Raw genomic sequence first — 17351 nt, forward strand, 5'->3', positions numbered from 1 at the left:
AACTGAAACCTAAATATTTAATCATATATAATATAAAATAAATGAGGATCAGCAGGTTTCTGAAGCTGTAAAAAATAAAAAATAAAACATTAAACCACGACACAGAAAAATAATAAACGCTGCTAAAACAATCCGAGTTGTTGATTTATTGATCATCAGAAGACACAACAATAAAGCTACATTAATGATCCATATGTTACGTTTATCGATCCTCACCGACAGAAATAACTCCACCTCTGTGATTATGAATTAATGATTATAAATAATAAGATGTGACATCATTAGTTTGAAGTGTCAGCCTGTAGTTTGTGTGTCTGGCCTGCGGGGGCAGCAGAGAGCCGTTACCAGTTCAGCCAATCAGAGAGAAGTACTGCACAAAAAACATCTTTAAATTAAATTTAAAATTTAAAATTAATATTTACAGCCATAAAATCAGATTATTTAAAATAAAAGAGGAAAAACATTTAGAAAAAACTGATAATAAATTTATTTCTGTCTCATTAAAATAAACTTTAATACTTAAAATATACTTTTGATAACTTGTTCACAATACTTGACCTCACTGTTGATTAAGTCCATGAGCTGTCAACAGAAAAATATCAACACAAATTAGCAATTTTTAGATTGTAGATTCTTCAATTTGTTTCTATTTAAGGGAATTTATTTCTATTTATTCATTGACAAAATTAATTTAAACAAAAATAATCAGCAGATTAATCAATATTTTAATTAAGTGTTGACTGTGGGCCCAAATTAGAGTTTAACTCATCTAATTAAGACTTTAAAACATTAAATAACCTGCTGATTTTTTTTCTCTTCATGATGTCAGAAATGAATAATAGATGAAATTCAGAGATTTACATCAAAGGAAACAGGGATACTTTGCCACATGTGTATATATATATATACAGTATATAAATACTTCTGAAGCTGAAGCTTAAATTTTTACATTTTCACATCAAAATTACTTAAATGATTAATGGATTCATCAAATATTTTGATGAGATTCAGTCACTGGATGGTTTCAGCTCCGATGGGATTTAAAGGGTTCAATAATCAATCAGATGAATTTCACTGTGTTATATTTTATGATGATGGAAAAAGAAAGTTTCTCCTTTAAGAAACTTTAAACTCAACATTTTGTTTTTCTGCGTTAGTTACAAACTCAGCTCTCCGAACTCAGACCTGTGGCTGCTGTGTTGATCCTCTGATGGGCAGCAGAGAGAGACAACTTTAATTAACACTGACTGTAAAATCCAAAAGAATCAAAAACAAAAAAGAAGAAAAAAAACACCTGGACGAGCCACAGAGAGGGGGCGGGGCTTCAGTCTAGCCACATGATTGGACGTAGTTTTCAGGGAAGAAGCCCTTGTTGCCGTGACAAACGCCCTCACACCAGCCGTCGTCATGGCGATATGTCAGGTAGATGATGTCGCCCTCAGCGAGCGACAGGTCGTCTGGTTTGGAGGCCTCGTAGCTGTACAGCGCCACCACTGGACACACAGGAGAACTGCAGTTACACTTCTGCAAATATCTTCATCTTCATTTATACAACTCAAATATCACATTTTTACTACTGAATTATCACGTTTATATACCTGGAATATCATATTTTATTTGCTTAAAAATCTGTACTTACACCGGTGATATCTGAACATGTTTATATAACTGAAATATATCAGTCCATACCTCATATTTGTACATGCATTTTTAACTCAAATATCACATTTATATAACTTAAATATCTTTATCTACACCTGTGATATTTGGACACATTTATGTCACTTGTGGTAGTATTAGTAGTGGTAGTATTAGTATTAGTAGTGATGGTAGTTATAGTATTAGTAGTGGTAGTATTAGTATTAGAAGTGGTAGTAGTAGTATTGGTAGTGGTAGTTATAGTATTGGTAGTGGTAGTAGTATTAGTAGTGGTAGCAGTAGTAATAATATTGGTGTAGTAGCAGTGTTAGTAGTGGTAGTAGTAGTAATAGTAGTGGTGGTAGTAGTAGTAATAGTAGTGTCAGTAGTAGTATTAGAAGTGGTAGTAGTATCAGTAGTGGTGATAGTAGTTACAGTGGTGGTATAGTAGTATGAATTGTGGTAGTAGTTTTGGTAGTAGTATTATTAGTGCTAATAGTAGCATTAGTAGTGGTAGTAGTAGTATCAGTAGTGGTGGTAGTAGTAGTAGTGGTGATAGTAGTATTAGTGGTGGTATAGTAATATGAATTGTGGTAGTAGTATTATTAGTGCTAATAGTAGCATTAGTAGTGGTACTAGTGGTATCAGTAGTGGTGATAGTAGTTACAGTGGTAGTAACAGTACCTTTATCCAGGTATTGTGGGGGAGCGTCGGTGTCGTAGTCCACAGGTGGGGGGAGGGGCGGCATGATGTCATCAAAACCACCCTCATCATCCAATAAAGGAGGAGGGGGCGTGGCTGGAAGCTCTAGATCTAAGAGCACACAAATCCGTGAGCGACAGCCGTGATTGGCCAGTCAGGATTGAGGAGGTGGAGCTTTGACAGAGAGCAGCAGAGCTGATAGGAGCAGACAGGTCACATGTTCTGATGTGATGTAATGATGATTTACTACAGTGTATGAGATCCTGATCATCTGCAGAACTGCAGAAACCAGTACTATGAAAATACCTCTAGGACTAGCACTGCTACTACCAGTCAGAGTGTACTCACTGACAGCAGTGTTTGTTTCTTACCCAGGTGTTCGAGGCGAGCAGGTAAGCAGAGTCGCAGTGAGGAAGAGGAGGAGCGGGGGAGCAGGGTGAAGGAGGAGGAGGAAGGAGGAGCATGGGGGGGAGGGTATGGGGGAGGAGGAGGGATCATCACTGACAGACAGACAGACAAAGAGAACCAGTCAGTTTGTTAAAGAGAAGGAGCGATCATCTGTCCTCATAGACTATCTGTGGGTCCTCATGTTATCGTGCTCCTCCTGGAACCCCTAACATCCTCGAGGACTCAGAGTACCCCTAACATCCTCAAAGACTCAGAGTACCCCTAACATCCTCGAGGACTCCCAGTACCCCTAACATCCTCGAGGACTCCTAGTGCCCCTAACTTCCCCGAGAACTCCGAGTACCCCTAACATCCTACAGGACTCCGAGTACCCCTAACATCCTCTAGGACTCCTTGAATGTTTTAGAAATTCTCCAAAGACCCCCATCCTCCTGAAGGACTTGTCATGGCTCTGCAGTACCTCTAGATTCTCATCAATGATTGGTTAAGCCTCCTTGAGAACCCTTTGAACTTTCTCAATGATTGTTAAACTTTCCTCAAGGACCCTTGAATCATCTTTCAGGACTCCAGGAATCTCTAAAAGTGCTAACTTTGTTATATTTCTTTTATGGAAACCAACACAAAGAAAAACGGACACAGTGAATGTTTTCGTCCAGCTGTGGATCGCAGCGTCCTCCATCGGCTTACGTGATTGGACAGCAGGCAGAAAGAGAGAGCGCGTGTAGCGGCAGCGGGAGGCGGGGCCAGAGCGCACTCTCAGAGAGAGAGAGCGAGTGGTGGGGGGCGAGCGACGGCGGCGACTCCTCCTGGATGGGAGGGTCTCTGAAGAAAAACACCACAGAAGAAGACACTGAGAGAAAAACACCAAAGAAGAAGAAACTGAGCAGAAAACACCACTGAAGAAGGAGTTTGGTAGCTGAAACTCGACCGCGGGAGTCTGTCGAGTCTCATGTTTCACTTTGTCGAATTTCTGTTCGTCAGCGAGAAGCATTAACATTGTTGGATATGTGAGTTGACGTTGGAACGTAACAAACTGATTGATTGATTAATTGATTGATTGAATGGACTTGTTGTGAGGTGTTTAGTTCATGATGACATCAGACCATGTGATGAACACGTCTCTGGTCATCTACTGCACGTCTGTCCATCCTGGAGGAGGGATCCCTCCTCAGTCGCTCTTCCTGAGGTTTCTACCATTTTCCCCGTTTTAGGGTTTTTTGGGAGTTTTTCTGAGTCAGTGTGAGGGTCTGAGGACGGAGGGAGGTCGTCTGCTGCGTCTGAGGCAAACTGATTCGTGATGATGGGCTTTATAAATAAAACTGACTCGAATGTCCGTTACTTTCGTCCCGTTAATGAGCAGCGTCCCCTCAGTCACCAAACTGAGTCTGAATGTTTTTTCAGCACATTTAAAAAGAGACAGACAGACAGAGAGAGACAGAGACGCAGGCAGACAGACAGGTACCGTCTACTTCCTGGCTGGGTGGAGGTGGAGGTGGAGGGGGCGGGGCTGGCAGTTCTGAGCCGTCATTGGTCAGCGGAGGGAAGCCATTGTCATCAGAGGGAGGGGGAGGAGGAGGAGGAGGAGAGGGAGGCGGGAGGCTGCTCTCCTCCACCACTGAGGAGACAAAGGAGATGTGATGTCATCATGATGTCACTGTCTGACCAATGACCGTGAAGACGTGGTTTAACGCTTTGACATCTGGAGCGACATCACTTTCTCATGCTGCTGTTCACATGTATTTAACCCTTTGAAGCCTGAAAACACGGATTTGGTTTCTTTCAAAAACAAGAGGAAAAAGGTTAAAACCCAAGAGGTCAGATATGTTCAACAAACTGCAAGAAATGTCTAGATTTAGAAATTATTCAGGGAAAAAAACAGGCAAAAATCTCTCTGGTTTAAAAAGAAAAGAAAAAAATTAAATTTGAAATTATGTTTTCAAGCATTATTATAATTTTAAAGCACTTGTCCCGGTCATCTCCTCTATTTTAACTTTTTTTTCCTTTTGGTTTTTTGTTTCTTTTCATAAATTTTCAGGTAATTTATTTGTATGTTTTTAAGTTTTTTAAATGTTTTTTAAGATTAATTTTCAGGTAATTTTCTTGTTGTTTTTTTCAACTAATTTCTTGATATTTTGGGGGGTACTAGGAGTCCTTGAGGATGTTAGGGGTTAGGGGTCCAGTCTTAATTTTTTTCTCATTTTCTTGTTCCGTGTTTTTGAAATGAAAACAGGCCAGTTTGCTCAGGTTTTAAAGGGTTAACCAGTCCAGGCGCAGGTGATGTCACTGTCTCTGTTCTCACCTGTCTCCAGGCTGAGGGGCAGGGCCAGCGGTGGAGGGCTGTGATTGGTCAGGGCCTGCGAGGGAGGAGGTGGAGGGAGGAGGAGGGGAGGAGGAGGGAGGGGGTCAGAGCCGCTCCTGATGAATCAGGAGGAGGGGCGGGGCCGAGGTGACCTCATCATCCAGAGCTGGTGTTTCATTGGCTTCGGGAGGAGGAGGCGGGGCGACCTCCAGCAGCTTGGTGATGATGTCACACTCCGGAGGAGGCGGGTCGGCGAGGGGGATGGCGGACGGAGCTACAGGTTTCCCAAAACTGGAGCTAAGAGAGACGGCGGGAAATCAGCAGAGAAAAGTTCAGAAAAACGACCTGAATGTTTATCATATTTACAGAAAAAGCAGGACGTCAGTTCAGCTCGTTCTGCTGTTGACAGCATCACAGCGTTCACCAACATTTTGCCATACAAGCCATTTCCAGGACTTTCCAGGACATTTCCAGGACTTTGAGGTAAATTAATTCCCTGAAGCGACCATTGATCCTTCTTATCGGCTCTTTTTCTTCACTATAAAACAGCTTTTTAAATAAGTGTTATTTTTTTTAAAAATGATTAAATAGATTTTTTAAGTTAAAAAAAAGGTAACACTTGCACACTTTTAAATTTAATTCAAATTTTTTTTTGTTGTCTTAATGTGTGTGCCAGCGTAACCTTCAGGTAAGCTGTGATGTGCAGAGGACTACCTTTTTGTTTTCCTTTTAATTTTTTAAATCAATAAAAATTACCCTATTTATCAGTCAGATACTGTAAAAACAAGTATTTCGAAATTATAATTGAATTATATATATATATGTATATGTATGTATATATATGTATGTGTAGGTGATTTCAGACAGTGAGGGTAAAGCTGTGTGTGTGTGTGTGTGTGTGTGTGTGTGTTTTATTCTGACTGAATTTAAACTGAGACAGTTTATAGACTGATGTGCTCTTCAGCCCTCAGTGCTGTCTGCAGGTGTTTCCTGTCTCTAACCTGAGAGACAAACACCTGGACAAAAGACGGGAACATTACCTGCCGATAGGGGGCGCCACCGGGCACTGCACCGGCTCCGGAGATTTGAGAGATCTAAAACACACACACACACACACACACACACACACACACACACACACACACACACAGGTTAGAGTCAGGGTTAAAGATCTGAAACAGGAAGTTGTCACGAGTAAAAACAGTAAAATCAAAGTCAACCTGATGGAGGCGCCATGTTTACGGATGGTTCCTGTTCGCTCCGACTGTTTCCCAGAGACCTGGGGGGCAGAGACAGGAGAGTGTGTTAATGTGTGTGTGTGTGTGTGTGTGTGTGTGAGTGAGTGAGTGAGTGAGAGAGCATCAATGGAGTCTCTGAGGCCTCAGCAACTCTAATTAGTCTCTAAACATTTTCCCACGCTCAACAAAGACTCACTGTGTGTGCGTGTGAGTGTGTGTGTGTGTGTGTGTGTGTGTGTGTGTGTGTGTGTGTGCTCAGTAAAGTGTGAACTGTGTGTCATCTGAATGGACAACCAGCAGCAGTAAAAGACAATAAAACCAACATTAACCCTCTGAAATCTGACTAAACCTGCTGTGAATTTCCTTTCAGCTTTTTGGTGATTTTTAGAGTAAACGAACCTCCAAACCTGCACCGGAAAAATCACCCAAAATCAGCCCGTCCATCACAGCCACAAACTGTCAACACATGTTCACATTTCTGATGGTCTTTGAACACATCATGTGGGATGAACTGTTCATGCAGAGTCACTCAGGGAGGCTCCGGGACAAATTTTCAGATCTTTTATAAATGTAGATAAGACGTGAGCAGGGCGGCAGCGAGGAAGAAAGCGTGTGAATGAGGAAGGTTTCCTGCAGAGTCACTTGTGTTGCTGCTGTTCTCTGCAGCCGCAGACGCTTCCTGTCAGCAGAGACGACTTCACCCCCAACTCGACTTCACTTCTGCTTTTAGCTTCTTCTCGTTTCTCTCAGAAAAACTCTGAAGCTGCTTCACACCAAAACCTTCAACAGTCAACTGACCCGAGATCAGATTCTCCCTCAGAGTCAGACTGAACCCAAAGTGTCCAAAATCACCTTCAGTCTGTCCCAAACCACCTCCATACTGTCCAAAATCACCTTCAGTCTGTCCCAAACCACCTCCATACTGTCCAAAATCACCTTCAGTCTGTCCAGAATCACCTGCAGTCTGTCCAAAATCACCTCGAGTCTGTCCAAAATCACCTTGAGTCTGTCCAAAATCACCTGCAGTCTGTCCAGAATCACCTGCAGTCTGTCCAAAATCACCTCGAGTCTGTCCAAAATCACCTGCAGTCTGTCCAAAACCACCTGCTAAAACATTTTCTTTAAAAGAACATCCAAAATGTTTAATAAATATTTTTTTTAAAAGCATGATCAATGACTGTTATTGTTTACAAATATAACAGTTACGATCAATGACTGTTATTGTTTACAAATATAACAGTTACGATCAATGACTGTTATTGACATGTGATGTCATTGTTGTTGTTTACAAACAGCTGCTGACACGTATATGTTGTATGTCACACTCGAGGCCCACGCTGTTGTGTTAAACCTCTTTAGTTTCCCTGGTGCCGGCATGCTGTTTGGTTCCTCAGACACTCTGCAGCGACTCTCTGAGGAGGAAAGGGTTAATGTTTCACCTGCTGGATGTTGGTGTGTGTGTGTGTGTGTGTGTGTGTGTGTGAGGTACCTTCATGCCGTGGCCCAGGCCGTCCAGCTGCTGGTAGTTGATTGGTCGGCGGCTGTACGGTGGGCGGGGCTGCGTGCCGGCGGAGGGCTGAGGAGGGGGGAGGATCTTGTGGCTGCGCGGGACTCGTCTCACCGCCGTGAAGACGCCAATCTCTCTCCGAGAAACTTTCTCTTTGTGCATCTCCACCGTCTGCAGAGAGGAGCGCGCTCAGATCAGAGAGGAGACTGAAGCAGAGAGCGGCCCGACTGTCACATCTGACCGAGCCCGAAAATCACCGTTTTCTCTGTCAGGAAACTGAAGCACAGCAAACGTCTGCAGACTTCACTTCCGGCCACTTTTTCACTGTTTTCTGACATTTAAAATATGAACCCATCAATCACAAAACTGATCGGCAGATTCATCAATAATAATAATAATGATACGTTTCAGCTGAGGTTGAGCAGAACATCATTCATGTTATTACACTCAGCTGCATGAAAAACAAACATTACACAGTCAGGGTTCATGCACATTTCTATCAGTACATTTCCAGGACATTCCAGGATTTTTCCAGGATCCTGAGTCAAATTTTAAAGACCAGACATTCTCTGAAACAACCATCAATACTCGTTGTCAGCACTTTTTCATCATTATGTAACAGCTTATTAAATAAATATTATTATTATTATGATTAAAATAATGAATTCAGAACAGGTTTAGAGCTGAAAATTTCAATCTAACTTAGGGACTGTTGGTTATTTATGAGAGCGGAGGGGGTGGTGCAAAAAGGGGGAGGCATGTCAAATCATTTTTAGGCACTGGGGAGGGACTGATGTTTTTATTTGGGCTTCAGGTGAGGGCAGCATCTTTAAATACTGGATTTTGAGTTGATTTTACCACCAAACTTTAAAGAAAACATGACTTCCAAACCATTCGTTGGATTTCCACATTTCTGACGGTCCTTGAACACATCCTTTGTTATTATCCAGGTTTGTGAAACAGCATTCCATGACTTTTCCAAAACATTCAGGGTATATTTAGTTTAGTTTTAGTTAACACTTTTCCAGGCCTTGAAATTGCTACTGGCAAATTCCATGACTTTTCCAGGTTTTCCATGAGCGTCCGAACCTGGCTATCGCTGGTGCAGAGTCTCCACCGACGCTGCGTTCATGTACCAGCTTTAGAGAGGGGACACAGAATGATACAGAGGGGACACACACAGAGTCTCACTCTGTTAAAAAACGACGAGACGAAACTCAGCGAGCCAATCAGCCAATCAGCCAATCACAGACGAGATGAAGGAACGGAGACTCTCAGAGCGCCGCTTTACCCACAGCGGGAGGAACACAAAGCCAACGGAGAACAGAGGCTCCATTCATCCATTTACCCCATTTATCCAGAGCCTGATGGAGAGGAGGCCATTATCTCACACACACACACACACACACACACACACACACACACACACACACAGAGTGTAACACACACACACACACACACACACAGAGTGTAACACACACACACACACACAGAGTGTAACACACACAGAGTAACACACACACACACACAGAGTAACACAAACACAGAGAGTAACACACACACACACACACAGAGTAACACACACACACACACACAGAGTAACACACACACACACACAGAGTGTAACACACACACACACAGAGTGTAACACACACACACAGAGTAACACAGGTACACACAGAGTAACACAGGTACGTACACACACACACACACAGAGAAACACAAAAACACACACACACACACACACACACACACACACACACACACACACAGAGTGTAACACACACACACACACACACACACACAGAGTGTAACACACACACACACACACACAGAGTGTAACACACACAGAGTAACACACACACACACACACAAACACAAACACAGAGACACACCCACACACACACACACAGAGAAACACACACACACACACAGAGAGTAACACACACACACACAGAGTGTAACACACACACACAGAGTAACACAGGTACACACAGAGTAACACAGGTACGTACACACACACACACACAGAGTAACACAAATACACACACACACACACACACACACACACACACAGAGTAACACAAATACACACACACACACACACACACTGTGTGAACTGAATCTGTATTCTGGGCACTGAGCAGGAACAGAGCGATCGGGACGATAACGGATCAATAACTCTGTTCAAAAAAACTCTCTGCAGCATGTTTTCCCCACGCCTGTTGTCATGGTGACACAGGGGTCCGAAATCTACAGTCAGAGCAGCAGAGTGACATCATCAGTTTTTCGGGCAGCGGGGGGTTAAAGAGGGGGCGGCGGGGGGGTCGGCTCCTCATGGTCACCTCTGCAGCTGCAGGGACTCGGTCTTTGCCGGGACTCGGTCTTTGCCGGGACTCGGTCTTTGCTGGGACTCGGTCTTTCCCGGGACTCGAGCCGGCAACCCTCCTGTTTACAAGCCAGGATTTAAGGGACTGTTCATTATTTCTGAGGGTGGACAGAGCTGCGCAAAGAGGAGGCAGGACCGGGGAGGGACGTATGGTTTTGACCTCGGCTGAAGCGAGGGACACGCTCCTGTAAATGTCTGTACTCTGTTTTTATTTTGCTGCCAATTATGGTTAAGAATCATTTTGCCGTTTTTCCCCCTGGAGTTTTTTGTGATTTTGCTTTTTTAAAAAATTTTAGTTGATTTTTGGCGTGAACATGCATGTTTTCTGTAAAAATCACTTATGACACACATATTGATGATGACATCATGATGACGTCATGTTTCAACCCTCAGTCAGCTGGGCTGGGGGCGGGGCTCACCTGACCAATCAGGTTGATGGAGGACTCCATGTGACGCAGCTGATTGGTCTGAGCGTCCAGCAGGCTCAGAACGCTGCTCGCCAGAGTGCTGATCTGGTACGCCACGCTCGCCAGTGATTGGGTGGTGAAGTTCTTCGTTTCCTCCAACGCCGTCATGCAGCCGTCACCTGACTGACACACGCACACAGGAAGTGTTAGCCTCGCTTAGCTTAGCACAACGAGGTGTTAGCCTCATATTTACTGTATGGAGTTGTTGTAGCAGTAAAAGTCATAGTAGTAGTAATACTGACCTGTACGTAGTTGTTGTAACAGTAGTAGTATTAGTAGTCGTATTAGTAGGAGTAATGGTGGCCTGTATGTAGGTGTTATAGCAGTAGTAGTAGTAGTATAAGCAGTAGTAGTGGTAGTATTAGTATAAGTAGTACTCACCTGTGCATAGTTTTTGTGGCAAAAGTAGTATTAGCAGTAATAGTAGTATTAGTAGTAGTACTACTGATCTACATGTAGTTGTTGTAGCAGTAGTAGTAGTAGTAGTAGTAGTAGTAACCTGTGTGTAGCTGATGAAGTAGTAGTATGAGCAGTAGTAGTAGTAGTAACCTGCATGTAGCTGTTGAAGTAGTAGTATGAGCAGTAGTAGTAGTAGTAGTAGTGGTGGTGGTACTGACAGTACCAGTAGTAGTAGCATAAGTAGCAGTAGTACTGACCTGTATGTAATTGTTGTAGCAGGAGTAGTAGTGTTAGCAGCAGAAGTATTAGTATTATTGACCTGTATGTAGTAGTATTAGTAGTATAAGTACTGACCTGAACGTAGTTGTTGTGGCAGTAGTAGTAGTTAGCAGTAGTAGTATCAGCAGTACTGACCTGTACGTAGTTGTTGTGGCAGTAGTAGTACTGTTAGCAGTACTGACCTGTACGTAGTTGTTGTGGCAGTAGTAGTACTGTTAGCAGTACTGACCTGTACGTAGTTGTTGTGGCAGTAGTAGTACTGTTAGCAGTACTGACCTGTACGTAGTTGTTGTGGCAGTAGTAGTAGTTAGCAGTAGTAGTATCAGCAGTACTGACCTGTACGTAGTTGTTGTGGCAGTAGTAGTACTGTTAGCAGTACTGACCTGTACGTAGTTGTTGTGGCAGTAGTAGTACTGTTAGCAGTACTGACCTGTACGTAGTTGTTGTGGCAGTAGTAGTACTGTTAGCAGTACTGACCTGTACGTAGTTGTTGTGGCAGTAGTAGTACTGTTAGCAGTACTGACCTGTACGTAGTTGTTGTGGCAGTAGTAGTACTGTTAGCAGTAGTAGTATCAGCAGTACTGACCTGTACGTAGTTGTTGTGGCAGTAGTCGGCCACGTTCAGCAGGTTGTCGTAGTTTTCCAGCAGAGCTTTTCTGGCGTTCGGAGCTTCGTCCAGGATCTTCATCACTTCCTCTGTGAATTTCGGCTCCTTCATCTCTGATTCAGAGAAAACGTTCAGTTTTACTTCAAAGTCTTTCTGCTGAGCAACAAATCTACCTCTACGTTCCCTCAATTTTAGCTTTAGTTTTTTGTTCCCACACATAAATTTTGTTTTTTGTTCCCTCACATAAAGTTTTTTGGACATTTTTGGAGCTTTGTAAAGTTTTCAGTGACCGTGCATGATGACGTTTCAGGAAGGATTCAGCCTTTGAGGTCTTTAAAGGCCCCTTAAAGTTTCTCAGGACCTTAAAGTCCTTGAGTCTCCTCTCAAGGACCCTGGAATGAGCCCTGGAGCCTTGAAAAGAATCTAATGGTGTCAGATGAACGATGAGCGATTTTACAGACGTGTTCACTGTAAATATTGACAGATATTGATATTTTTATACAGACTGAGAGATTCTGTCTTTTTAAAGAAGTCTTTCAACATTATTGTGAAAAAAACAGTTTTTAAAAATCAGAAAACCAGTGGAGGAACGTTTGAAGCGTCTGACTCTGGAGTCTTTTTCTCACTGAACTCTGAACAGCAGTTTTGGCTTCTGTTTCCTGTGTGATCTGACGCCTGTCTGTGATTTTATTCATTTTATGCATTTCGTTCTTTTTCCTTTACCAGATATGAATAACCACCACTGAGATTAATTTAATTTAATTTTTAAAAAATGAATAAAGCAATAGTACGTTTCCTGGAAGAACTGTGATGTTTGGTCGTAAGTTTACTGTATTTGAGGAAAATTCTGAAACTTGAGCTTTTCTGGCGTCTTTGCATTTGATGCGTCTTCAAATACTGAACTTAATTACTTTACAGATTCAGAATTTGTGGATGAAAATAGGAATCAGTTAATGAAATATATCTAATACATATTTAACATCACCATGCTTATATATATGTTTCATAAAAAAAATAATAATCCAATAATAAAGTACAGAATACTCTGCAGTACTTTTACTTTGACACATTGAGTTTATTTTGCTGGTAATACTTTTCACAGAAATATTTGTTTCAAAGCAGGACTGAAGTGTGCAAAGTACTTTTTATAACGCAGCACTGGTACTTTACTGAAGTACTTGTTTCAGCAGTAAAAGTTCCGTCAGGAAACGGAAACTCACCGATGCCAACAGTAATCTGCACAGCGTAGTTTTAACCCTTCCAACCCCGAGCACGCGGCTCCATTTCTCTCAATAATAATAATAATAATAATAATCATTTTATGAATATAATTATGCTAATTGTAAATAAACGGCTCTCACTTTTTATTCTTTGCAATTTGTGAGACATTTCTTACCAAGTTGCTCATTGAATTTTTTTCTTTTTTTTGAAACTGGTTAGCTCGGGGTTCAAAGGGTTAAATACATGTGAAAGGCGTCTGAAAGCAGCAGAGAAGTGATGTGACTGCAGGTTTCGAAGGGTTAACAGAAGAAGAAGTGATGAGAGAAAAACTGAATCAAAACTTTAAAAACTCACCAGATTCTGCAGAAGAAAAATAATCTGAGAAAAGTCCAACTGTGAAGAACAAGTGCAGCTCCGAGGGGGTCACTGTCTGTCTCTGTCCTCCGTCTGTCTCCGTCTCTGTCCTCCGTCTGTCTTCGTCTCTGTCTCTGTCTGAAACGGTCCACAAACATCAACCTGCAGCCAAAGATCCTCTCTGCTGCACAGGAGGTCTCACTCCTAGTGAATTCTGAGACGTCTCCCTTCGCTCTCATCTGTCCCCAGAAAACGCTGAACGCTGCCTGGAACTCTTTCAAGGACTCATGGAATCTATTAAAAGCTCATCGTCATCCTTGAAACTGATTTCAAGACTCCTGGAATGCATTCAAGAACTAGAGAGAGAACTTCTGCAAACACCAGTACAAACTCTGAAATGGTTCTAAGACCTAATTCAAGGACACCTGGAATGTTGTGAGGAGCAAACACAGCCCTCACAGGGACCCTGGAACTCTTGAAAACACTTCAGTCCATCTTAAAGGAGTCCTTGATTCCCTCAGACACTCACAAAGACTCCCATTAACAGCCTGGAAACTCTTTATAGGACCTTTGGAAATTTGGACAGATATTAGGGCCAATTCCAAGGACACCTGGAGTTTTCAAGCACCACTATATCCATTTAAGGTATCACCGAACCTCCTGAAATTCCTGCATACTTTTTACAGGCCTCTGTTAACCCAGACAATCATCCTGGAAACCTTTGATGTACCTTAAAGGGCCCATACAATCACCCTGGAAACAACTGACATACCTTTGAGTCCCATGTAATCATTCTGGAAAACCTTGATGTGCCTTAAAGGCTCATACAATCATCCTGGAAACTTTAAACGACCTCTAAACTCATTCTGCAGAGTCCTGGGATCTTTGCAAGGACCCTGTAATTTCCTCAGAGACATACAAGAATCAAAATGATCCCTGATTCATCATTTTTGAGACACTCCAGTGATCCTTGAAATGGTCACAGACGTCCATCCAGAGTTTCCAGGAGGTCTTCCATAAGGATCCTGGAATCTCTTGAGGGACTCCAGGATCTCTGAGCAGGCAGTCAGCAACAGAGTGAAGAATTTCAGTCAGAGTGAGACCTCCTGTCTGTGAGAACATGCTCAGCTCAAACCACTTCCTGTTTCATACACACAAACAGAGAAAGAGAATAAAGTTTTAGATCACACATTCACACTTTGACAGAAGCAGAGTCACATTCACACTCTCACAGCAGCAGAGTCACATTCACACAGTCACAGAAGCAGAGTCACATTCACACTCTCACAGCAGCAGAGTCACATTCACACAGTCACAGCAGCAGAGTCACATTCACACTCTCACAGCAGCAGAGTCACATTCACACACTCAGCAGCAGAGTAAATTTCACAGTCACAGCAGCAGAGTCACATTCACACAGTCACAGCAGCAGAGTCACATTCACACAGTCACAGCAGCAGCAGTCACATTCACACACTGACAGTAACAGAGTCAAATTCACACACTGACAGCAGCAGAGTCACATTCACACAGTCACAGCAGCAGAGTCACATTCACACAGTCACAGCAGTAGAGTCACATTCACACTCTCACAGCAACAGAGTCACAGTCACACAGTCACAGCAGCAGAGTAAATTTCACAGTCACAGCAGCAGAGTCACATTCACACAGTCACAGCAGCAGAGTCACATTCACACAGTCACAGCAGCAGCAGTCACATTCACACACTGACAGTAACAGAGTCAAATTCACACACTGACAGCAGCAGAGTCACATTCACACAGTGACAGCAGCAGAGTCACATTCACGCAGTTACTGCAGCAGCAGTTACATTCACACATTCACAGCAGCAGCAGACACATTCACACAGACAGCAGCAGAGTCACATTCACACAGTGACAGTAGCAGCAGCAGAGTCATACTCTCACAGAGACAGCAGCAGAGTCACATTCACACAGTGGCAGCAGCAGAGTCACAGTTACACAATGACAGCAGCAGAGTCACATTCACACAGTGACAGCAGCAGAGTCACATTCACACAGTGACAGCAGTTATTTAAATATATATTATTTTTGGAGCAGCTGGATGTTTCTGTCAGCAGCAGGTTGATCTGACCTGCTTTAATATTTGAGTCAGTGGCTCCACCTGCTGCTCACTGACACTCTCTGCAGCTCCGTTCACACACAGCACACGGCAGCAAAACTCACCTACATTTTTAACAGGAAACTTCCAGGACTTTTCCAGGACTTTGAGGCAAATGTTCTCTAAATGCACCATTGACATTTCTCATTGGTTCTTTATCATTACTGTGTAACAGCTACAATCAGGCCTTAAGGGTTTTAAACGTTTTGTTTTCCTTCTTTAAAATGTTTTTGAGTATTTAGAAAATACTGTTGTTTTTTTTCTCTAAAGGATTTTTGGCAAATGTAAGAGAAAAAAATATCTTTTTTAAAATATATCAATTATTTATTTGTTTATTTATTTATTTTGTGGTTTTGGGGGAAGAATATTTCCCTTTTTCCTTTACATTTTTTGGCAATTTAAAAAGAAACAAAATTTGGCAATCTTTTTTTTTCATTAAAAAGTTTTGTCGATTTCCAATTTCCAAAATCACCAAAATGACCAATTTATTGTTGGATTTATAATATTTACGACAGTCTTTGAACACACCACATTATCATTATGCAGGTTTGTGAAACAACATTCCAGGACTTTTCAAAAACTTCAAGGGTACATTTATTTTTATAAAACTTTTCCAGACCTGACCTCCATGACTTTTCCAGGTTTTTCATGACAGTATGAACCCTGAACAATGATCATAATGATTGTTCAAAATAATAATATTTGTTCTAAACAAAATTCATGACATAATTAAATGTGCAGAGTGTGAAGTTATTATTTTATTAAAATCAAAATTATCTTATCAAATATAAAAGTTTCTTGTCCAGGGCAACCAGACATCACTTGTTGCGTGCCGCGACCAGACATCACTTGTTGCCTGGGGCGACCAGACATCAACTGTTGTCCAGGGCGACCAGACATCACTTGTTGCCGAGGACGACTGGGTTCCAGGGCTGTTTCCGCGGTGCTCCGTCTTTGTCTTTCTTGTCCAGAGGCTTTAGGTGGCAGGACAGGACCAGCTCCCTGACAGACACACAGACACACACACTGAGCATGGAACTCATTCAAGGACCCTGGAATGTCTTTGAGAACATCAGCCTAGTGTTCGGTTGGGCTCCAGCTGCTGATGAGTCACTGAACGGAAACGGCGAATTTTCAACAAAACAAACTGTTGTATCACACTGTTCCCCTTGAGACTTTTGATTTGTCGCAGATGGCGTAATACTTTACGACATAATTTGATTGGTTGTTACAATGGTTGCCATGGAGACATGAGTTGCACAGTGACTCCGCCCCTGCAGTCAGTGGCTCTATCCACGTCTCGCCGCTTGTAATTCTGTCAAGTACCTGACTATAAATCAGCCTTGAAAGTGCCGTCTGCATGGAAAGAGTCCTGGGATTCCACTGAAGCACCCTGGAACCTTTAAGGAGATGACTCCTGTAAACTCTCATCAGACCCCTCACCTCCTGGAAGTGTTTCAAGGACCATGGGATCTCTCGAACAACCCCATACCTGTTGTTGAACGGTTCCCGGGACTCTGCATTGTCGCAGGAAATGTTTCTGGGATCCTGAAATGTTACAGGGAAGGTTTCCAGGACCCTGGAATGTTGCAGGAAAAGTTTCCAGAGTCCTGGAAACTCTGCAGGACTGGAGTTACCTGAACTGGCTGTAGGAGGGGACTCCCTGGCTGACGGCTCTCAGTTTGGCGTCGTTCTCTCTCT

The 17351-nt window shown here is 42.6% G+C and overlaps 1 protein-coding gene and 1 pseudogene across 6 annotated transcripts in view; both read right to left on the reverse strand.

The window, feature by feature from the left end:
• Positions 1-131: 131 nt before the first annotated feature.
• Positions 132-13678, reverse strand: LOC121937777 (uncharacterized; annotated as a pseudogene). Its single transcript, XR_015779685.1, has 12 exons — positions 13509-13678; positions 11913-12046; positions 10601-10771; positions 7775-7963; positions 6268-6326; positions 6088-6141; positions 5048-5344; positions 4211-4363; positions 3436-3570; positions 2712-2840; positions 2323-2451; positions 132-1493 (listed from the first exon to the last, which is right to left on the reverse strand). The product of XR_015779685.1 is annotated as an uncharacterized LOC121937777 (transcript).
• Positions 13679-16379: 2701 nt separating this feature from the next.
• Positions 16380-17351, reverse strand: part of dnaaf19 (dynein axonemal assembly factor 19) — a 6180-nt gene continuing 5208 nt past the window's right edge. For all 5 annotated transcript variants that reach the window (XM_088069280.1, XM_088069278.1, XM_088069279.1 and 2 more), the window contains 2 exons: positions 17288-17351; positions 16380-16652 (listed from right to left, as the gene is read on the reverse strand). The exon at positions 17288-17351 is cut by the window's right edge and continues 88 nt beyond it. In XM_088069280.1, coding sequence (XP_087925406.1) covers positions 16550-16652; positions 17288-17351 — 167 coding nt within the window. In that variant the 3' untranslated portion in view covers positions 16380-16549. The remainder of the gene's footprint in view (positions 16653-17287) is intronic.

Source organism: Plectropomus leopardus, chromosome 18 (assembly GCF_026936395.1).
Source record: "Plectropomus leopardus strain MGB_pleo_1.0 chromosome 18, ASM2693639v1, whole genome shotgun sequence".
NCBI classification, from domain to species: domain Eukaryota; kingdom Metazoa; phylum Chordata; class Actinopteri; order Perciformes; family Serranidae; genus Plectropomus; species Plectropomus leopardus.